The 23,960-nt window shown below is 39.1% G+C and overlaps 1 protein-coding gene across 1 annotated transcript in view; it reads left to right on the plus strand.

The window, feature by feature from the left end:
• Nucleotides 1-23,727, plus strand: part of THSD7B (thrombospondin type 1 domain containing 7B) — a 594,306-nt gene extending 570,579 nt beyond the window's left edge. Inside the window, exons 20-26 of the mRNA XM_059927090.1 lie at nt 4,058-4,217; nt 5,345-5,518; nt 5,619-5,714; nt 8,017-8,099; nt 10,678-10,870; nt 14,182-14,269; nt 22,831-23,727. Coding sequence (XP_059783073.1) covers nt 4,058-4,217; nt 5,345-5,518; nt 5,619-5,714; nt 8,017-8,099; nt 10,678-10,870; nt 14,182-14,269; nt 22,831-22,912 — 876 coding nt within the window. The 3' untranslated portion in view covers nt 22,913-23,727. The remainder of the gene's footprint in view (nt 1-4,057; nt 4,218-5,344; nt 5,519-5,618; nt 5,715-8,016; nt 8,100-10,677; nt 10,871-14,181; nt 14,270-22,830) is intronic.
• Nucleotides 23,728-23,960: the final 233 nt, after the last annotated feature.

Below are 23,960 nucleotides of genomic sequence, written 5' to 3' on the forward strand. Positions count from 1 at the left end.
GATAAACTCCACACTCCATGTCTTACCAGCCATACAACTGCTACTCTACCTCACATGTTCTTTTGCACTTTCCTTTTTACCTTCTTAGGTATCAGGAGCCTTTTTTTTTAATAGACATGTCTGCCAATTTGTCCCATAGGAACATTAAGAGGAAATGTCAAATGTAATGTTTCATTTTGCTGTCACGTATTGAGCTTTAGCCAGAACCACAGGGGCCAGAGTGGAGGGTTGTGAACATTCTCTGTAGCAGTGCTGGTGGGGATAGAGAGGGGGCGTTGTGGCATCTATTGGAGATACCTGGGCATGGAGGCCCTGGAGACCACGAGAGCAGGTGTATCTAGAAACTTGAGAAATGTCTCAGGTTTCTAGATGAGGTTATTCCCTCACTGACACTTCCAATCGGGAGGCAACTGGAGTTGGACTCAATCCAGGCAAAGCTCTCAAAAAACAAGTCTGTAGTAATTATTCCTGTGTGGGCACCTTACCCAAAGGAGGCCAATCAGCATTCTTCCCCAAGAATTTGGAATGGAATTGAAGATGTTCAAAGATACTATATTCAGGAACTCTTAGCTGCCACATTTTCCCACCTTGTAGGTAAAGTTAGTCAGTCACTTAGAAGCAAGAAGAACAAAGAAGGTGACACAAAAAAGCAGAGGCAAAAGAGAAAGTGAATCTTGATGATATTTGAGTTGAGTTTTTCCTGAGTTTGAACTGTACTCCCGCTCTTCAAAGTCTACTTGTGGATGCTTTGTGAGATAAATAACACAATATCTTTTCAGTGAGTTGCCTTTTCTTAAACATTTATGTAAGCTGAGTTTTGGGAATTACTGATTAGAATACACGTGGGCCTCCACACACAAAGGAAGCGTACTTCTCTCGCAGCTGTCCTGCTTCTCCTTGTTCTGTAATATCCTGACCTGCCAAATGCAGGTTGAAAGCTCATGCATTGGAGGTGGTAGAGATGTTGAAGCGGCTGATTGCCATCAAATGTACCAAACCCTAATAAGAGGAGCTTGCACAGGGCTCAGTGGATATGCCAGTTCTGCCTCCATCTTATGTGGAAAGGGATTTGCAAATGGAAATGTTTCTCCTCAGGCTTCACTTTTTTTCAGGGTTTCCTAACTCTTTCCAGGTTCCCCAGCTGATAACACGCATCCACACGTATGCTGCAAAACCTGTGTAGGAGCTCGGACTCTGGAGTCCAGCAGGCCTCATTTTGGTCAAGATTTTTTCCAGTTCCTCGCTCTGCAGTTTTTGTCAAGTTTTCAAACTCTCCAAACCTCTGTTTTCTTATGTATATCATGGGGGGTAGCAAGAGTAGCTGTTTTGCTAGGGGGTCTTGGTAGGGATAGACAACTTCATATGTAGTGCTTAGCACAGTACCTGACATAAATTCAGAGCTCAATAAATTGAGGTTGTTGTTACAGGTGTGATTACAGCTCTGATTATGATTATCCGCTGATTCACATCTGCCGGTGCCGATTCAGAGTATACAGAAAGTCCCTTAATGATCTGGACAGCAGAGAGTCAGTGACAGAATCCTTGCTGTTGACCATCTGGCTCTAAGAAACCTGGCTCTGTTTTCAAGCCCTAGTGTGTGAAGTCTCGTGAGTGAGACTGAATGAATGCTTGCTTTATGAATGAAGCTATCATGCTGATGCTGATTCCTCTTCATACAGTAGCTGTTGTTGTCAAGGTATGAGATTAAGGTTGATCATGGATACATACTAGGAGCATATTATTGTTTGTCTTGGTTTTTAAAGTGATCCCTGATGTAGACTTGTTTCCTGTCATTGCTGCACACTCCATCTCCTGGAATGTCAAACAAAGCTCTGATCAATTGCATCTCCTGTTACCTGAGGTTCCGGAGAGCAGTAACTTCAAATTTCAGACATGCTGCAGTATCTTCAGACGCCAAGTTCACGAACTCTGACACTCTATAGCGAAACATACACCTTAGACAATTCTTCCATGGATCCATCATCTGGAATAATAAGTGATAGAGAGAATCCTCCCCCAAACAGAAATTTAACTTCCACTAGGTATTTTCCACTTTAGGGAGTGAACATTTACCAGAACACTTGGTTTGAATGAATATACTGTGAATTCGTGTTGAACTTCTACTTCTCCAAAAAAAAGTACACTTAGGTTCAAAATTAGGGTGAGTTTGTTAAACAATTTCACAGTGACCGTAGAGATGATTAGAGCCGTTATGAGGTATTGATATATCCAGTGTGGGGCTTGCCATTGTTAGATAAACAAATCATAATTCTTGTTAAGACGGCTCTAGAAAAGGAGGTGGTGGTTCCTATTTGTTTGTCTACTCAGTTTCATCAGGCCCTACGTTGCTACAACTCAGGAGGAGGAGAGGAAAAGTCTCCTCCTAGTCTCCCCTTTTCCTTTCTGCCAGTGTGGCTTTGAATCCGAACTTGCTTCTGTAAAGAATTTTTCTCAGCAGCCACTCTGTACCATCCTGCACATCCGGCAGTCCATCCACAACCTGCCCTTGACGCTCAGCGGCCGCTGCCGCAGTGCCTTGACCTGGCTGGTGCTCAGGGGGCCCATCAACCCCTGGGTCACCTGCTGCGTGCCCAGAAGCACTGTCATGGCTGCTTTCGCTGCCCACCCTATCCCTCTTCACTCCTGCTGCTGCCACGGCCACAGAAGCTCCCAGGCCTAGCAATGCAGTTTCTGGGTTCTGTTGGGGTGGGAAATAAGAAGGAGCTGAAACTCAGTTTCCCAGTACAGAGCCCAGTTGTCTGACTGTCACCTAATAATGACTTGTAACACGGAGCATCCTTATCTGCAGCAACAGAGCCCGTGCAGAGGGTCATCTTCTCTCTCCTTCTCTCTCTCTCTCCGTCCATACCAGTAGTAGTCATGAAAGCTCTAGCTCTTCCACCAATTTCTGGACTTAGTGGGAGCTGAGTAACATACCTTGGAAGTACAGAGGAGTTAATACTCCATGGGGTGAGGGTTGATCAATGAGGACTGAGTCCAAGGAGGAGCTGGCATGTAACGCCTCACTCTTTTTCCTCTCTCCCCGCCTCATGGATGGTCCTACAGCCTGTCTAGAAGATGTTGTGCTTGACCGAGAAACCAGCTGTGTTTGCTCGGAAGTTTAGGCCAGTTGACAACACACTACCTTATATTTGCTTTTCCTCCACACCTGCGATGGCTCTTTTACCCTCACTCTTGCTATCCCGGGATTTCACCTCCTTAGTATAGAAGCTTTGTCTTAGGCTCTGTTTTCTAAGGCATTTATGCAAAAACAGAGCTACCCCTCTACAGTTATCCAAATAGCCAGTGGACTTTTTTTGAAGTATGAGCACCTGACTAAAACTGAGGAGATAATACTCATTGCATGAGTATCTGCTAAAAATGTTACGGTAGGAAGTCTTTCATCAGGCAGATGGTTGTGCTAGATAACCACTAAGTGCCTTCCAATTCTAAGCTTCTGTTTCTGTGAGACACTGCACAAGTTTTTTTCTAATCGCCAAGAATAATATAAGTGGGACTTGTATGAAATATCTTCAAAGAACAGTATTCAGCACAGAAGGCATTCTGGGAAAACAACTTCTCGTGGCAATAGAGAAAAGCAGCGTTTTACTGGATACCCAAACCTAATCCATGTGAGAAAGTACTGAATTCCCTACAAAAGAAAAACAAGCAAAGCAAAAGAGAAATGTACGCTCTGCGGCTGTACATGCTCTCTTGGGGGAGTGATTATGGATTAGGCCATTTTATCACATACACCTAGACAAATTAGGTATTGTTTTTCTTTTTCAGTCAATCCTGGCTGAGTTCCAAAATGAATCGTCATATTCTGTGTGCATAAATTCCAAGGCATAGGTTTGCATTTGTACTTTAGTTGCTCTATCAGCTCTAGGCGAATTGCTCAGGGATGCCTTATTGTCAACAATTGAAAGATAACTCTCAAGAGGAGGAAGCTGCTGAAATATGCAACTAGGGTTTTTTTGAGCAAGAGATGGCAGGAGCCAAAACTTTGCGATGATCATGATTTGGGTAATGCTGACAGCATCCTTTCCTCCGACAGGGTGGAGACTGTGGGGAAGGAGTCCAGATCCGCAGCCTGTCCTGTGTGGTCCACAATGGTTCAATGTCTCACTGGACTGTACCTGTAGACAATGCACTGTGTGGAGAGATGCCCTTTCAAGACAGCATCCTGAAGCAGCCATGTTCTGTGCCTTGCCCAGGTAGGCAATTTTATATGATCGGGAATGCCTTCCATGGTGACCTTTTTATTTCTTTCTCTTCTATTAATTTCCTGAGTTCTCTCTCGTCCAAGTTGAAGTTTTTAACTAACTTTAATTCATTTGTCATTGTGGTTTATCACTTTGGAATATACCTAACAGCTTCAACAGAGGCAAAGTAGGCCAGAGGGGGGGAAAAAAAGCACTGGACTTGGAAATGTAAGAGCTAAGTTAGAATCTTGTCAGTATCACTTCACTGGTGTTTTACCTGGGACATACAGTCTGGTCCCTTTGAGCAATGGTTGCTCCATCTAGAAAATGTGTTAATAATACCTGACCTGACAGCACCTAGCACATTGGCCAGCGCTCAAAAAATATTGACGGAATCCATGAGTGGATGAACCCCTGGGTGATGACATGGTGGGGACAAGTAAGGCTATAAGTGCACAGAAACACTCTGTTAAACAGGCAAGTTCTATGTAATCGTGAAGGTCATTATTAGTTACAGAAGATTTACGAATTTATTTTAATCCTAATAACACAGCTTAGCCTATATGACATGAGTTTAAGGTGGCTTAATATATCCTTATATATCCTTATAACATGGCATGTAACATAGATGTGTGTAAAAACACATACCTACATATGGACATATATGTATACACATAAATGTGTGTATGTTTAGATTATATTAAACATTCTTTAAGTTCAAAGATATTCCACTTCAGTAAACTGACTTATTCCCTTTACATGATTTCTGTGAACATCTATTTTATGATGTTATGCTGCTCTTTAAAAACTGAGTTGATGTAATCTTTACACTTCCTTTTAAAAACTTTATTATCACTAGTAGTCACAGTGTTCTCTAGATAAAACTGCCATGATTGGAAGCAAAACAATGGCAGTCTAGTGTTTGGTGCTCTTTTGCTCAACTAGATTAAACCATAAATTACTTCCTCATTCTTAGTATTTTCTAATTAGAATATTTATCAGTGTAGAATGCATAGTTTCTGGAACCCACCCCGTCACTGCACCACCACAGAAATCTCACTGTGAACCTGTGCATGTAAATGGTGTTAAGGGCCAGTTTTCACGTTCTTTCCTCTGCTCTGTGCTGCGCAATCCTCCAGGAGACTGCCATTTAACGGAATGGTCAGAGTGGAGCACGTGTGAACTGACCTGCATCGATGGAAGAAGCTTCGAGACTATGGGTCGCCAGTCTAGGTCAAGGACATTTATAATTCAGTCTTTTGAGAACCAAGACAGCTGCCCGCAGCAGGTTGTAGAAACACGCCCTTGTACAGGTACCAAGAGCACTTTTCAACTCTTAGCCTTGATTGATCAATGCTTATTCTGCTTTGATGTGAGGTATAATAGATCCGCTGTTATCGTATTTACTTGCAGGAGGTAAATGTTATCACTACACATGGAAAGCAAGTCTTTGGAACAATAATGAACGAACTGTATGGTGCCAACGTTCAGATGGCATTAACGTCACAGGTATTCCTGCCTAAGATTCATGTGGGCACTTCAAAAAGATCTCTGAGTGTTGCTGGTGGTGAGAAGAATTAGCGTACAAATTATAAGCAAGGGAAGACTGGGCAGTGGCCTTAGATGAGCTTCATGACAAGTTGCCATTAGACCTTTGCATCTTAGAAAGCAAACACTTCTATTTGAAGTCCCATATATCAGACAACTTAAAGAAATAAGCTGAAACACAATAAAATTTCCTTAAATATCATGATCTGAGACAAACACTGAAAGAGACAGATGTTAGTTTAAAACAATGGTCTCTAAAACTTTTAAAGATGTACCTTTTCAGTAAAAAGTATTTGAGAACAGATCTCAACATATTCTAAAATCCTTCACTACTGTGCTAATGTATCATGATATGAAACATGTACAGATAGTGAAATTAAAAGGGTTGATAAGGATATAATAAAAATTAAAATATATTAATGATGTAAAAAAACATTTTGCTGTAAATTATAGATGCTTATGTTCATGTACTGAAAGCTTCATTTTTTAACAATGTGTTAGTCATGATTCTTATTTAATATCTGACTATAGATTGAGGGAAGGGGTCTTCATTTATGACAGTGAATGCCATTTGAGTCTACAAATGGTCTTCTCAATCATTTTAAAGGGTTTTTTTTTTGATGCCTTCTTATCAAAGAAAATTAGATTGTCATTCTTTTTACTTAGTACTGTGGCCGACTAAGAGCTCATCAGAATAGGAGAATTTTGATTTTTCTCTTGGAATAGAAAGATTGTTAGCTTCACCTTTTTCTAGTTTACCTGTTTTTGCCTTAGTGGTTGTCCCTTTAATCCACAGTTTTTCCATACAATAATTTATTTTAAGCTGTTCGTCCATTTTGTAAGTTACTGTTAAAACTTAATATACTGTAAACCTACCAAACCAGGAACACAGAAAGCATCACATGCTGCAAATATGCTGAGAGTTAACGGACTGGTAAGGGTTCCACTATCAAATTCTCTGTATGGAGGACCTTGTGCCCAGTGTACATCACGGGGCCATCTGATGAATGAGTTCAGGCTACCAGTGTCACCTGCTAAGTATTATTAGAGCTTAATTTCATTCTTAAAATTTTAAATGTTAGATAAACTGTACAAATTCTAACATGTTCTTCCCGACTCCCAGGAGATCCTCTCCCCATGGGGTTCACACACTGCATGGTGGAGATCCCTGGTTTGAGTGCAAAACACCCCCTCCAAACTCTGTTGGCAGCAATGGGGCTGTGTTGGCAGGACTAACACCCACATGATCAATTTCACACCTACCTGCTCATTCCGGATCCTGGTGGTGTTTTGTTTTGTTTTGTTTTTCCTGTGAGGATTATTTGTTTTATTTTTTCAAGTAACAGGGAGAGTTTAGCTGTTTAGCTGTTTCATTCTTAGGGTAAATGTAGATCTATTCCCTACACAGATTTAAGCCCAGAGCTTTTCGCTAGTTACAAAATCATAAACTATAACTGTTTGACAATTATAGTAATGCAGAGGCTAGAATCTATGAATGCAACCAGTAGTGTATAAATATAGTTTAAATATTGCCCTTGAGTAATATGCCAACTCCTTTGCTTAGTACCTTGAATCCAGGAAGGCATGACTAATATTAAGTGATTTTCAGATTATAGAGACATTATTCCATCCATTTACTCAAAAATATTTAATAAGGACCTGCAAGTACTATGTCAGGTCTATGATTATCCCTCCTGGAGTGTATACATTTGCTGTTAAAAATAGGTGTGGGAGTATGTATGTGACTGTGTGTGTGTGTATTCTGGTTGAAATACATTTAAAATGTTACCAAAATGTTTGATATTGTGGTCCCATGAATTGATTAGCGGCATTCTTTTACCGTTTGGTTACTGGGAATTGGTCTAGTGCCTAGTTGGGGTACGCAGGAGATGGAAAAAAAATATGTACAAAGATCTTCACGCATATATATTTTCTGCTCCTGAACTTCACTTGAGATTTCATCAATTATTTTACTGATCCTGACACTCACAGGCTTTGCCCTCAAGCATGGCCATATGATAGAATCACATTGCCAATGCGCAGGTATAAAATCTCTACTGTAAACAGCTTCTGTTAGCAGAGTTTCCCACCTCAAACAGCCCTTCCTGGAGTACTGTAATCAATCATATAAAACTGGGCCACACGGTCAGCAAACAGATTTTTTAAGGATAATACCGTTACAAGGTAGCCAGTGCCAGAGAGGAAAGGAAATGAGTATTCATCATAGAAAAATCTGTAAATGATGGTGGGATTTCCTTTGTAGGAGGCTGTTCCCCTCAGGCACGCCCTGCTGCTATTCGGCAGTGTAACCCGGCCTGCAGAAAACCCTTCTCCTACTGTACACAGGTGAGTCATGTGCTGGAGGCTTGGACAAGTATTGTAATCGCTGTGTTGTATGTATGCTGTCTGATGTTTTCCAGTCTCCTGCAGCCCAAGTAGCAATTCCATGGGCCCACGATACCACAGAGAGGCATTTGCAGGAGTAATCACAGCTATTAAGAATTTCTTTCCAGGGCATGTGTTCAAGAAAGCAGTCCTTTTTTGTCTAAATCCATCTATAGCCGACCCTGTCTTTCAGATATCTAATCTATGTTAGCTCTGTTTATCCTCTATTTATCAATGTGTTCTCAGTTGATTTATTTCCTCCATTCTTAGCCTTTCATATACCTAAACTATTTTGAAAGATATTAAAAAGGGCATGTTCATATTTGCTAAATATTATCTATTAAAATTGGTTACACTATGATTACTGTACTGTGTATAAATTTTAGTTGATTTTAAATAAGTTGAATATGTGGTTATGGGTAATAATTATATGTGTGTGTGTGTGTATACATTTTTTTAAAGCAGAAAATTTTCTTCCCCTTTTTCTCCCGTAATTCCCATCAACCACTGCTCAGGAATTAATGCAAAATGTGCCATGTATTCTCAACAGTGGCACTCATTGTGTGCAGTGCGCACAGAAGAAAGGTGTGCCCTGTCTTTCAAAGAAACAAGTTTCCTCTTATAGTGTGTTCTTTCCAAAAATGATTTGGTTAAAAATGATTCAAATGCTCCATCCTGTTAATATGGCTCTTCTACTTCAAGTTAGGTTAATTCTTTACCACAGAAAAGCGAGTGAGTGATTAAGCTTCCAGTTTGGAAAAAAAGAGATCAGCAGCAACTTCATGGGCTAAGGCTGTTGCTAAATAGAAGTTGTGGCTTTCCACCAACTCTCTGGATACCCTCTTCAATAAAACATACATTACCATTTCCCTTGAACCTTTGGCATATGTGACTGGTTACAACTTTTCACTCAGACTAGAGATGCATCTTGAAAAGATGGCTTTCATAGCTGAGCATATACCAATTTTTCTTAATTAGTTCTCCCCATTGAACGCTGAATAATGTCTTCAATTAAAACCACTGGAAATACTACAATAGTTGGCATTATTATATAAGTGCTACCTAAACTGTAGGCATTTATTAATTATATGCTTTTCTGACTTTTACTTTTTTTTAAATTTATTTATGTATGTATGTATGTATGTATGGCTGCGTTGGGTCTTCGTTGCTGCACGCAGGCTTTCTCTAGTTGCGGTGAGCGGGGGCTACTCTTCGTTGCGGTGCATGGGCCTCTCATTACGGTGGCTTCTCTGGTTGCAGAGCACGGGCTCTAGGCACGTGGGCTTCAGTAGTTGCAGTGCATGGGCTCAGTACTTGTGGCACACCGGCTTAGTTGCTCCGCGGCATGTGGGATCTTCCCAGACCCGGGCTCAAAACCCGTGTCCCCTGCATTGGCAGGCAGATTCTTAACCACTGTGCCACCAGGGAAATCTCTGACTTTTACTTTTTGTGGAAGATTGTGGTACCCTATTTTTAGTTTTAGTATCTGTTGCTCCTCAAAATCATGTGTTCAAGTCAGTAGTTGATGACCTAAGTAAATCTGGCTGATGCATAAGGACTGATGTGAGTGGCTATGTAAGGCTGTTCAGAAAATTCCAGATATAGTTTTATATGAGGAGCCCTAATAGCAGTTATAGAGATTCATATTCTTATGCTTATTTTCTATTCTTTTCTATTGCTTTTATGTTTGCTGAAGGAAGGAAGAGCAGTTATTTTCAGTTTCACTTCCAGAGACAGACAGAAATCCTTGTCTGTTATACTTTATCATAATCAGTTTCTTGGAGAGGTTTATTGTACATGAAAATTACCAGGAATCCACAGACAAATATGAAGGTCATATTGTCATGATGCCAACTAGGAATGTGATGATGTGATGTGACACTCGGATTACTACAAGATATCAATATCTCTATCTATCTATCTACCTATCTCTCCTCCCTCTCTTGGACATGTGCCTTTGGTGAAGTCTTTTTTTCTCCACAGTCTTGGGCTGTCTCCTCTGAGTGAAGAACTAAGCCTTTGAGTGGAGAGGCAGATCAGACTAGTTAGTGATCAATGGTAGAAAGTGATAGAGGCAGAAATAGACCTCAAAGAGCACAAAACTCAAAGAAGATATGTACATAATTCCTGTTGCTTTGCTTCTCAGTGTCAAGGGCAGGTTGGAGTGAGTGGGCAGGAATCTGAAACAGCTGGGGGAAGAGTTGAGGCTAATTTTTAATTAGATGCTTTAAACATCTCTATAAGAGAGCAAAGGTTGTAGTTAATGCCCACTGTTGACAAAGAATTGTGATTTCATATTTGGAAGGTATAAGAATTATAAACCACTAAAAAGAACTGATGATTTATTTAAGGGTTGACTTTGGAATTCAAAAAGATGAACTATTTATTGAATTTTCATCACTTTGTCAAGTCTGGTGCTGGAAAACCCTAAATTGCCATGACATACCATGTGAATATTAAGTGCCTCCAGCAGTTAAAAGCATTCTTTTTTCATCTACACAACTCACTGTGTAACCGTAAACATTTTTTTCTGCTATAGGGTGGAGTCTGCGGCTGTGAGAAGGGCTATACAGAGATCATGAGATCCAATGGTTTCCTGGATTACTGCATGAAAGTACCTGGCTCAGAGGACAAAAAAGCTGATGTGAAAAATCTTGCTGGGAAAACCAGACCTGTGAATTCAAAAATACATGATATTTTTAAAGGATGGTCTCTTCAACCCCTTGATCCAGGTACATATCGGTTATGAGTCAGAAATGTAAATTCTCTCATGGGGGATTGGGGTTCATATTGTGACCACTGCTCATGATGGAAAGAATGGAGGGAAGAAGGAAAAGAGGAGAGAAGGAAAAAAGCAACATGGTCTAGTTCAAGGTTTCTCCGATTTGAGTGTTGTGTGGTGTAAAATGTTCTCATGGGGTGGTTGAAGATAAGTCTGTCAATCCCAGTTTAAGAGACACTGAGTTAAGGAACCAAAATATTAATCTATAAAAATATTTGAATTGTAAATTATCTCTGCCAAAGACTTTATTTTTATAACTGTGAATTTGTGTATATAATTGAAATTAAAAGCAAAAATTGGAATAGATTCTCAGGAACATGCAGGTACCTAGGGAAATGTCCAGGGACCCTATCTGGTTTGAGAAACACCAGTGAAATAGTAAAGAGCATCAAATTCAGAGGCCAACAGACCTTACTGGCATCATAGCTGAGAAGGTACCGATTTTCTGACTGACTGTAATTTCTTCACCTCTCTGGAACTGTTTCCTCATCTACCAATCAATCTAGAGGCACCTGCCCTACACGATTGTCATGAGTATTAGCACATTGTCAGGCCTGCAGGACTCAAAAATTAGTGGGCATTAAGGACAAGAATGAACATTTTTTAGATGCTTTCTGTGTACCCTGTGGTTCCATGCTGGTTGTGGTGCATGACTCATTACGTTCTTGCACATAATGAGATGCCACTATTCCCATTTTAGTGATTAGGATGCTGAAATTGGCAAACTAATTTGACCAAGGACACACCACCAGTAAGTGACAGGAAGGTTTGAAAGGCAGGCCAATAAGGTCTTTACAAAGCACTGGTCTCTACTTCCCACTCTGTGAAGTGGGCAGAAAATGAAAGCAAAATTCTCTGTGCCTACTGTACGTACCTCTTCTAGAAAACAAAATGCTGTGAATGACTGAGGGAAGGGAGCATTGAGAGGGAAGAGACACACAAATCTCAGCCAAAATATACCTTGGGAACTTTCCTCCCAGACCCTAGGCGTTGGCCATACCAAAGTGCCTTGATGACATGCTTAAATGAAGCAAAACCAGAGCCCAGGCACAAAGGACCCTACATCTAGAGGAAGAAACAAGATGTACACTCCTTAACTAACTTTTAAGGATGACCACAATATCTTAAGTTTTGATTCCCGTGTATGTCTGGGCATGCCACAGGTATTCAAAAATATCTTATTCATTTTGTGACGTTTAGTGACATTTAGCTAATTTATAGCAATAGACTTAAATTTGAGGGAAGAGTGATATGAAATGTAGCTAGGCTCACCCACTGCTCGTAGACCCTATTTCAGGAAGAGAATTAGGGTGAAGTTCCAGGGAAATGAGTTTTCAAATCCACACTTGAAGTCCTTAACCTTTGGAGGTCTAACTAACTAAAGCATCAATAGCACATATGTGAGTATACGTGTATGTGCATATGTGTGTGTGTATATATATATACGGATACACACACAAAGACACATATACACACACATATGTATATTCATATATACACTATTGCATACATAGGTATGTATATAAGTATATATGTAAAATATATATTTAGTCTGGGGAGAGTTAATAACTTTCATTAGGTTCTCATGATGAGATTGTAAACTTGAGCAGCCTCTCAGGAGGGCAATTGGGCAAAAATCTATCATACATTTTGGCCTAAAATTTTCCTCCTAGGAATTCATCATACAAATATACACACGTATACTAAGAGAAGTATGTAAATGATATTCATTATATGACTGCTTATTACATAGCAAATGAGTGGAAATAACCTATAACCTAAATGTCTATAAGTAGAATAACAGAAAAACAAAAATAGATACAACTGTGCAATATGTCTCATAGAGGTATTAAAAAGAATGAGATAGACAGACCTGTCTTTATGAACTAGCATGGAAATATTTCCAATATATATTGTGACATAGAAGTACCAAAGTGAGTGATACGCACCATTTGTGTCTTTTTTAAAAAGTGCAGGTATTTTGTGTTTGTACTCATTTGCTTGCATGTGCAGAGAAAACTATGAGATGGTTTGCAAGCAAATTGGTTACCGTGGTAGTGGCTGGGCAGGGAGCTCAGAGAGGGTGGCAGGAAGACTGACTTTTCACTACATTATCTTTTTTTAATAGTTTGAACGTTGATCCTATCCATTATGCTGTTATAAAAATCTATATTGATTGATTCTTCTTAAGTAACATGGCTTAAAGGTCATGGACCACATACCTCTGTACTAGGGATTGAAAAACACTGTACCTTCCAATACTTCAGCTCTATGAGGTTTAGGGGTAATAAGATGACAGATGCATTCTCACTCAGGAAAGATTTTTTTTCTTATTGCCAATGTAAAAAATTCAGAATAGGGGATTTCATCATTAGTGTTTCAAAGAGGTAAGAATCAAAGCTTTGTTAAAAGTTTTATAGAAATATATCATTACTAGATTGAAATCTCATTCTAAAACCTGATTGAGGCTTGAAAGTGTCTTGTAAGCAAAAATTGTAATAGGTAGTCATAATACAATTGAAAGTAATTGTGATTTTCTTCCAAACAAGTGTTGTTTACAATCGATTTTGATTGTTTTTCATCCCACGAAAGTCTTTAGCATAAGATGTTGATATGTTTTTTGGACCCACAGTTAATTACATTCACGTAGTATAATGAACCTTTTGTGTGTATATCTTTCAGAAAGGAACATATTTCCTTTGAGATGCTAAGGCATTGCTACTATCAATGCAATTCTAAGTTTAGTTAACTGTGTGCTCATGTATACAGAGCAAAAACCATGAGATTTCCAGAAACAACTCAAATTTATACACACACACGCACACCATACATACAGTCAGGGTATACCTCACACAGTAAAAATCACAAAATAGATCAGACTGTTTGGTTCTATTTTTTTAACTCCAGCAGATAAGTCCAAAATAATATATACTTGTACACATATGTATATGTTTTGTAATACTTTTGTATTAGAAGTATAAACAAATGAGAAAAAGTTCAAAATATCCTGCCAGTTGTTAGATTTTACAAAGTACTGATTTCTGGTTTTTGTTTGGTATTGTGAAAAAATGGATAGACTATCTTACATTTTATACTTTCACCTTTTTTTTTGACACTTGATAGCTGTCATATGTGGGTATTTCCACCTATGCTTCTAACTTAACGCAAATCTCAAAATTCAACTGAGAAATAAATAATACACTAATTTAGATAAGAAATAAAGCTTTTGTTGCTAAGCTTGTTATTTTCTATTTTAAACAGATGGCCGAGTGAAAATCTGGGTTTACGGCGTTTCAGGTGGTGGTTTTCTTATCATGATTTTCCTAGTATTTACTTCCTACCTTGTTTGGTAAGTACTAACTAGTAAAAAGTTAATATTCCATATTGTCATGGGTGGCATGTTATACTAAAAGAAAACTTATGATAAGATCATTGGCCATTATAACAGGACCCTTGAACTCACAAATAATCATCAACAGTAGAATTGGTGAATAGTTGAAATGGGAAATCATTATCTTTATTGTCCTTGTTTGAAATAACATTCTTTTATTTGGTTTTCAAATACTATCAGAAGGTATAAGAGGCAAGTCATTAGTCAGGGCTTTCCCATTTTAGAATATTGATTTAGATCAGTACTTTTTAGCTTTGATGGCACACTGGCATTTCCTGGCACCTCTTGGGGACTGATAGTTGAATCCTAGTCCCAGAGATTTTTTTTTTTTAATTTTGCTTATTGAAGTATAGTTGATTTACAGTGTTGTGTTAATTTTGCTTTACAGAAAAGTGATTCAGTTACACATACATATATTCTTTTTTATATTCTTTTCCATTATGGTTTATCACAGGATATTGAATATAGTTCTCTGTGCTATACAGTAGGACCTTGTTTATCCATTCTGTATATAAAAGCTCACATCTGCTCACCCCAACCCCCTCCCCCTTGGCAACCACAAGGCTGTTCTATATGTCCGTGAGTCTGTTTCTGTTTCATAGATAGGTTAATTTGCATCATATTTTAGATTCCACATATAAGAGATAGCATATGGTATTTGTCTTTCTCTTTCTGACTTACTTCACTTAGTATGATAATCTCTAGGTCCATCTATGTTGCTGCAAATGGCATTATTTCATTCTCTTTTGTGACTGAGTAGTATTCCACTGTATATATATGTACCACATCTTCTTTATCCATTCCTCTGTCGATGGACATTTAGGTTGTTTCCCTGTCTTGGCTACTATGAATAGTGTGCTGCTGTGAACATAGGGGTACATGTATCTTTTTGAATTAGAATTTTGTCTGGATATATGCCCAGGAGTGGGATTGCTGGATCATATGGTAATTCTATTTCTAGTTTTCTGAGAAAGAGTTTTCCATACTGTTTTCCATAGTGGCTGCACCAACTTACATTCCCACCAACAGTGTAAGAGGGCTCCCTTTTCCCCACACCCTCTCCAACATTTGTTATTTGTGGAGTTTTTAATGATGGCAATCCTGACTGGTGTGAGGTGGTACCTCACTGTAGTTTCAATTTGCATTTCTCCAATAATTAGCAATGTTGAGCATCTTTTCATGTGCCTATTGGCCATCTGTACATCTTCTTTAGAGAAATGTCTATTTAGGTCTTCTGCCCATTTTTTGATTGGGTTGTTTGTTTTTTTGTTGTTGAGCTGTATGAGCTGTTTGTATATTTTGGAAATTAAGCCCTTGTTGGTTGCATCATTTGCAAATATTTTCTCCCATTCCATAGGTTGTCTTTTCCTTTTGTTTATGGTTTCCTTTGCTGTGCAAAAGCTTGTAAGTTCGATTAGATCCCATTTGTTTATTTATTTCTATTGCATTGGGAGGCTGTCCTAAGAAAACATTGGTATGATTTATGTCAGAGAATGTTTTGCCTATGCTCTCTTCTAGTAGTTTTATGGTGTCATGTCTTATGTTTAAGTCTTAAGCCATTTTGAGTTTATTTTTGTGTATGGTGAGAGAGCATGTTCTAACTAACTTCATTGATTTATATGCAGCTGTCCAACGTTCCCAACAGCATTTGCTGAAGAGACTGTCCTTTTCCTATTGTATATTCTTGCCTCCTTTGTTGAAGATTAATTGACCGTAGGTGTGGGGGTTTATTTCTGGGCTCTCTATTCTGTTCCATTGATCCATATGTCTGTTTTTGTGCCAATACCATGCTGTTTTGATTACTGTAGCTTTGTAGTATTGTGTGAGGTCTGGGAGGGTTATGCCTCCTGCTTTGTTCCTTTTCTTCAGAATTGCTTTGGCAATTCTGGGTCTTCTATGGTTCCATATGAATTTTAGGATTATTCTAGTTCTGTGAAAAATGTCATGGGTAATTTGATAGGGATCACATTAAATCTGTATATTGTTTTAGGTAGTATGGCCATTTTAACAATATTAATTCTTCCCACCCAAGAGCATGGGATATCTTTCCATTTCTTTGAATCATCTTCAGTTTCCTTTATTAATGTTTTATAGTCCTCAGCATGTAAGTCTTTCACCTCCTTGATCAGGTTTATTCCTAAGTATTTTATTTTGGGGGTGCGATTTTAAAAGGTATTGTATTTTTACATTCCCTTTCTGATATTTCTAGCCCCAGGGAATCTGATTTAAGTATCCGAACAACTTGACCACATGCAGGAATAATTAAAAGTGCCCCAGGTAATTCTAATATCCAGGCAAGGCTGAGAGCCATCACTCTAGATAATTCTAGTTCTTAAATTTTCTTCTCAAACTGACCTATTTTGACCAGTTATGTTAGATTGACCAGTTGGTTCAAACAACCTATTAGTACATTTTGAATAGTAGAGCCAGCTGTTTATCTCCATTGACCAGCAATGAGAGAAAATTTAACTGACTGTCCATTCCAGGAACCCCAATTTGTAAGTGACTAGTTCCTAAAAATGTTATTCTCAGAAAATGATGATTAGCTTATTGTATAGAATATATTTTGTTTGATGAGCTGGTCTTGAAACCAGACAGAAGTAAAATACATTGAATGTTTTCAAGTGTGTTGAGAATATTTTATTAGCTTCCTAAGAAGAATTTTCAAAGGATTTTTTTTTTAATTTTCATGACATCAAAGTGTTACTTTTTTTCTCTAATTCAAGATATTTATATTCATCATCTGTCTCAAACTATTTCCTTGAGAATTTTCACCCAAGTTTTAATCTCAATTCAAATCCAGTCTTTGTATTTCTAGCTTGTACTTCCAAGGTTACACAGGTTTTTAAATCTTTGCTCTTGGTCAGTGAAAGTTAGTGAAGAAAATAAAGTGACTTTCATTTTTTCTGCCACCTATAGTGATTGAAATTGAATTTCTAGAAGTTGGATTTCTATCCAATTAATATTTCCACAGTGTTGTAGTAAAAAGGAACACCTTCAGTTAGTCATTTACCCTAAAATCAAATGATGTGACCAATTATGTTTGAATTGGTAAGTTTTGTGAGTATTGTCTAGGTCCTGTCTTAATGAACAAATGTGAAGTGGAAAGCCTTATATGAGGTTGAGAGTAATAGGAAGCATTCACCACTAAAAGAAGATTAGAAGAAGGAAAAGGTCTTAAATTGCAACAAAGAACATAAAGGGTTGACAGATGAGACACTGCTCTCAAAGCAATGGCCCAATACAGTGTAAGATAATCAGCTAGTCTATTAGTCTGTGAAAGCTTGGATGTGTACTACTTCACAGCCACATCCCCAATTCCAGATTCTATGGTTCCTTCTTCCCTAGAATATCTAAAAATTAAAATTTATTAACAGTCATAAATTTCACCCTTTTACATTTCTCCATTTCCTTCAACTTAAAATTGTGTTACCCTTAACCCATTCCTTCAACAATAAATATTTATTGTGGCCCTTTCTGTATAACTCTAGGTGCTGGGGATTAATTAGGTATCTCACTGAATTCTGATGACAAACATAATTTTCTGGAAAATCTTTATTATAAAAGATCAATGGAATTGCCCCTTACTTTTTAGTGACCAAATTATATTTATGTACAGTATTTCTCATACCTATTTTTTTCATCCTCAATGCCCAGCCTTAATAATCCCCTGTTGGAAGTAGCACAGTTACTTCCATATTTGGACTCTTTACAAATGCTCCCTTCAGCAGTCTGTAGCCAGATTAATCTTCCTAAAACTTAGCCAAGTGATCAGCCCCTTTCCTCCTCAGACAGACACCCACCCATTGACAGCAAAATGAAAGTCATGTTCTGGCTGCCTTACCAGTCAATTAAAGTCTTCCACTATTTGAGCCCAAACAACTCTTTCAACTTCATTTTCTACTGTTTCCCTATACCCTGGTGTGTTGAAAGGCCTATTTATTTAGCTGTGCCAGGTCTTAGTTGCAGCATGTAGGATCAAGCTCCCTGACCAGGGATCACACCTGGGGCCGCCAGGAAAAAAATCTAATATTCATACATCAAACAAAGTGCTTTGCGTAGATTGCCTTATTCAGTCTTCATAATAATCCAGTGAGGTGTTGCTAATATCACCTTCATTTTAAAGGCAGAGTAAGTAAGCCTCGGAAAAGTTGAATAACTTACATAAGGACATCAGCCTGGTGAAATCAACTCCAGGTTTGTCTTAACCCCCAAATGTATACTCTTTCCACTGGACTTTCCAATCTCTGTAATTTCTTTCCCTTGAGTGAGTAATCCTAAAAACTCTTTAGACTCGAGGTAGTGTCTACCTTTCACATTTTTTAGGGGCTTTTCATTTCCCAAGTAAAGTAAGCTACAGACCTGGGTACAGACCTATTGATATCAAAACACTTACTGTTATATAGGAGCTGCCTAAAGAATCCAAATAGGTATTTTCACACCATCTATTTCTATTAAATAGCTTGCAGAAGAGTTAGAGGATGACAGTTTTGGAGATTTTATATTTTCTCCCCCAAAATAAAAAGCTTAGGACAAGAGAGCCGCTCTAATAAATATGCCAGTTGTTAGGTGTACACTTTAGATGAAAGCAATTTATGATAACACTTGGACATGTTTTTGAGAAAACAGAGAAAGATAGTCTTCTCAAGGACTGCTTCGTTCAGATATGACCGTTTGCACGTCTGCCATTAGCATTTGGAGTTTTTGAAATAATACTACTGATGCCCAGCTCCCCTGGCAATAAAGACTCAGGAGGTAATTTAGTGGGGACGACCACTGGGTGAGCTTGTAGGTAATCTAGACATAGTGCCTGGAAATTACTCGGAGAACTGCAGCTATTCTACGTTGCTCAGCACAACGCAGGAAAGGGGCTCTCAAATTTGAAAGTTTGAAGGTGGTGTCGCCACTTCCGAGGCTCGGCCCTCCTGAGTAGCTGCCTCTTAATGTCTTCTGGTCTGGGGATGGGTCCCTGTGGCTTGACTTCAAGAGTGCTGAGAAGTGCCAGCACTTGCCTGCCCGTTTACAATGAGCTCACTTTTCTGGGTTAATGGGTCTATCCTTTGCTAAAACGCAAATGGTCATGGAAGAGGTGACTTTAAAACGTGTCCATCAATGATCTCTTACAGCCTGGGTTGCATACTGGTTTTCTCCCTTGGGCCAACTCTGAAAGTGATGGTGGCTGTCAAGAGTGCTCCGTTAGGAAGAGTTATGAGGCTATTCCTGGGCTCCGCAGTAAACAATAATGTGATGGATGGGAGACGTCCACCGTGGGTACAGGATGCCCTGGGGTGGCGGCGGCCCATGGGCCAGGCATTTGTGGCTCCTGCTTTAGTGTGAGTGAGGTGGTCACACCTTCCCCGATACCAGAGTTGAGGAAAGAAAGTGACTTAAAAAATGATTCCTAAATGAGTTTCCTAATAAATACCAGGGAGGGAGAAAGGAAAGGGAGCAGGGACTTCTTCGAAGGACAAGTCTCCTATTTGCTGGCTTTGCAGAGGGCAGCCTCCCACTCACCTCTTCCTCTTAGGGCTCTTTTTAACCAGCCACAGCTCTTTGTAAAGCCACAGCTCCCCAGCAAAATCACCACCTTATTCAGTGGTTGCTAACTTTTAAACTCTCTATAAGTTCTCAGATCTCACACATTCATAGATGTGACTTCAGTATCTGTCAATTGAGAGCTTACACAGTATGAAAAGATGCATATGAAACGAAGCCTTCATCACAGCCATCCCAGCACACACCACGAGCCACAAAAATCCAAGACCTATATACTAGGAGCCCCCTTTGTCTTTTTTTTTCTGTTCCTAGAGGTGAACACAATGTTCATAATAATTCCATACCTGGAAGCTGGTATAAAAATCTGTGTCATATTTGAGCAGAATTTTCCAGGCACAGTCCTAGAGGCTGGCCAAGTTTATTATTGTCTCTTTTTTTTGAATTTTATTTTTTTATTGAAGTGTACTTAGTTTACAATGTTGTATTAGTTTCAAGTGTACAGCAAAGTGATTCAGTTATACACTCACACCAGTTCTTTTTCAGATTCTTTTCCATTATAGGTTATTACAAGATACTGAAGAGAGTTACCTGTGCTATGCAGTAGGTCCTCGTTGTTTACGTATTTCATATAGAGTAGTGTGTATATATTAATCCCAAACTCCTAATTTATCTCTCATCCCCTCATTCCCTTTGGTAACCAAATATTATTGTCTCTATAAAGATCCAACCATCTCTATGCCTCCTCCCCACGCCCCAGGACTCAGCTTTCCCATTTCTCTGCCAAACAGCCCTTAGAAAATGCCAAATAGAACAAATAATGCCATTTGCAGCAAATGGTTGGACCTAGAGATTGTCTGATTTACTTTGCTCAGTATGACAGAGAAAGACAAATATCATATGATATCGCTCATATGTAGAATCTAAAAAATGGTACAAATAAACTTATTTACAAAACAGAAATAGAGTCAGTCACAAATGTAGAGAACAAGCTTACAAATGAACTTATTTACAAAAAACAGAAATGGAGTCACAAACATAGAAAACAAGCTTATGGTTACCAGGGGGGAAAGAGAGGGGGATAAATTGGGAGATTGGGATTGGCACATACACACTACTATATATAAAATAGATAACTGATAAGGAGCCTGGCAATATGACTAGAGACACTGGAATATGCATATATGTTAATATAGACAAAGTTGAATGTTATTCAGATAATTATGCAGTAACTGCTCTTGAGAAGCGGAACGGACCTGGGAAACGGGAACTCATAGGCCGAGGACGCCTCTGCAGAGAATTTACAGCATATTTCTACCTCCTTCCCCTCTGCTGAGAGGCAGGTGTTTGCCTGCAGCCAGCGCCCAGCTCATCATACACCGAGCACCTGCTACACGCTGGGTGCCGGGTAGGGACACGGTAGGATCTCTGGTTCCTTGTAGTTAGGTTTTTAAAAAAATCATTTGTAATTTACCTCTTTAGCAACTATAAATTGCTTCAAACATCCAAAAAAAAAAATTTCTCCTCAATTAGAACCTGAGTATTTTAAACTAGGAGAGTCTCCCTACAACCATGTTATCAAACATCTTTTTCTTTTGTGGTAAAAGTCAAATATCAAACAAACAATTCTCTAATTTAACCATAAAGTGAAAGACGCCAGACACAAAGGGCCACACATATAGTATGATTCCATATGAAATATCCAGAATAGGCAAATTTACAGAGGCAGAAAGTTGATATGTGGTTGCCAGGGACAGAGTAGAGAACGGAGAGAGACTGCTTAGTGGGACCAGTTTCCCTTTAGGGTGATGGTTATGCAACACTGTCACACAGTGTTCGAAATGCCAGTCAGTTGTACACATTGAAATGTTTGTTTTTAATTTACATTCACTCGAAGTATAAAAACTAATACATACAGACAAAAAAGTTGTTTCCACCACGTGCCTAATTAATGAATTGGAGGGAGAGAGGATGCACTGAAGGGTTAAAAGCACTTGTCCTGTGTGTTTTAGATGCACTTAGATTCCAGGCTGTGCCACTCACTCAGTGACTTGAGGGAAGGTAAATAACCTCTCTAGCCCTTCTCTGTCAAGTAGCAATAATCCTAATGCCTCCCTCTCAGTGCTGTCCTGGGACTTATTGAGATACCCTCTGTAAATCCTCAGCACAGGGCTTGGCACTTAGTATGCATCCAATTAATCACAGATGCTGCTGTAAAATAAATAGTACAGAAATTCGGAGACAGTGAGTGAGAGGGCTCCCCTGCTGGTGAGGACAGCTGGGCTCTGAAGTCACAGCAAAGCCGAGGCACTGAGGAGGGAAGGGAGACAGAACGGCGGGAGGTGGGGCACTGTGAGGTAGAATTCAAACTATAAATACTCATCAATTGAGAGTCACGCCTACTGAGAAATCAAAGAGCGTAATGCAGCGTGTTTTGCCCAGATCTGGGGCATCGCCGTGTGAGTTGGGAATGTAACTCAAGTTCAGCTTCTCTCTCTGTGAGAAGGAATGGCAGCCCTCCCTGATCTGGCCACGTTGTTGACCTCAAGGAGAACAGAGACCAGGGGAGAAGAGCTTTGCCTGGTGCAGAATCAGTGAAATTTCCCTGACAGGCTCTGGTGACGTGGCAGCTAGATGTCAGGATTCAGGCCAGAGCAGAAGCGTGTTTACTTGAAAACAAGAGCAGAGTAGGGCGTGGGAGTCTGGCTGTCCTCGCTACTTACCATGTTAACCATCTGTGCTGTGGAGGACGCAGTAGGTTAGGAATTAGTGAGCAACAGATGTTCGCATTACTGCGTATAAACAAAGGAAAGTAGCCTTTACCAAATTCATTGCTTCCACTAAACCAAAGGCTTCTCCTGGTTCAAGGGTCAAAGTACACCAATATTCCAAAAAGGAACCCACCAGTCCAGAGAAATCAATCTTTTGTCTAACCACTTGAATTTCTGTACCTCACAATTTTGTTTGGCAGGTGAAACAGAGCTCTGTGAACTTTCTTTATCTCAGGAATTCTTTTCCCTTTACAGCAAGAAGCCAAAACCACATCAAAGCACACCTCCCCAACAGAAGCCTCTGACCTTAGCCTACGATGGAGACTTAGACATGTAACCTGAAAAAGAAATCCAAATGTAGACATCAACTGCCTTAACTGCTTTCTCTTTTGTAGCTCTCAGAATTCTCAGTTTTTTGAGGAATCTCCTGATGCGTTATACGAGGCAGGATACAAATATTGTGAAAGTAATATTGCCTCAACTTCATTTGGACATGGAGTCAAGGATTATTCTGTCTGCCATTTTCCTTTCAAGTTGTTTGTGGGTGTGTTTAATTCTTTGATTTTCCCAAGGGACCTGAAAACCCTTCTCTTCCTGCTTGGAAATGGGAAGAAGAAAATATGATGGAATTCCCACAGACTTGAGTATAAACTTTATCCTTAGCAGCATGATGACAATCCGGAGGAAAGTCCAATCAAGGCATTTACTGTAAATGATGAGTCGCCTGACACTGCACTGTTATGCACTATGTTAGTGCAAATCCTTATTCTTCCCATACTTCAACACTGAGTTTCCTAGAGCTTACATCGGTTCAAAGACTTTCAAATTGGATTGCCTATTTTCAATGAACATAGAGAGAATGGGTTACCATTTCAGAAATTCTCTGAGTTTCTACCTTTACAAATTGTATTTTGTTTTGTAGCCAGGGGGATGATGGTACTTCATGGGTTGCATCTATTGAAAACAAATGGAATGTGTGTAATTCCTGGACTAGATGAAAGCCAGGTGGTTTTGAATGAAATGTGTATTGAATGTTAGGGTGTACAAATGAAGTAATAGGTGGTTATACTGGAGAAAGAGGTAAATTAATTATTTCATTACTAAAACTGTGTATTTTAACAAAAACTTAGCCATGTAGATATAGCATTAACCATATACAGTTGTAATTCAGTTTAATGATGAAAAACGCTGCTTTTGTAATTTCAATTTTCTTATTAAATATTTATAAATTCTTTTTTTGAATTTAATTATCTGACCTCATTTAATATATATCGAACGCCGATCCTGTTTGTAGCAAGTCTTGCTTTTATAAGGTTTCAATAATATCTAAAAGAACACATGAAAAAGCTGAAACCATTTTATGAAGATCAATGTTTGTAATTGTA

The sequence above is a fragment of the Balaenoptera ricei genome, chromosome 7 (genome assembly GCF_028023285.1).
Source record: "Balaenoptera ricei isolate mBalRic1 chromosome 7, mBalRic1.hap2, whole genome shotgun sequence".
NCBI lineage: Eukaryota > Metazoa > Chordata > Mammalia > Artiodactyla > Balaenopteridae > Balaenoptera > Balaenoptera ricei.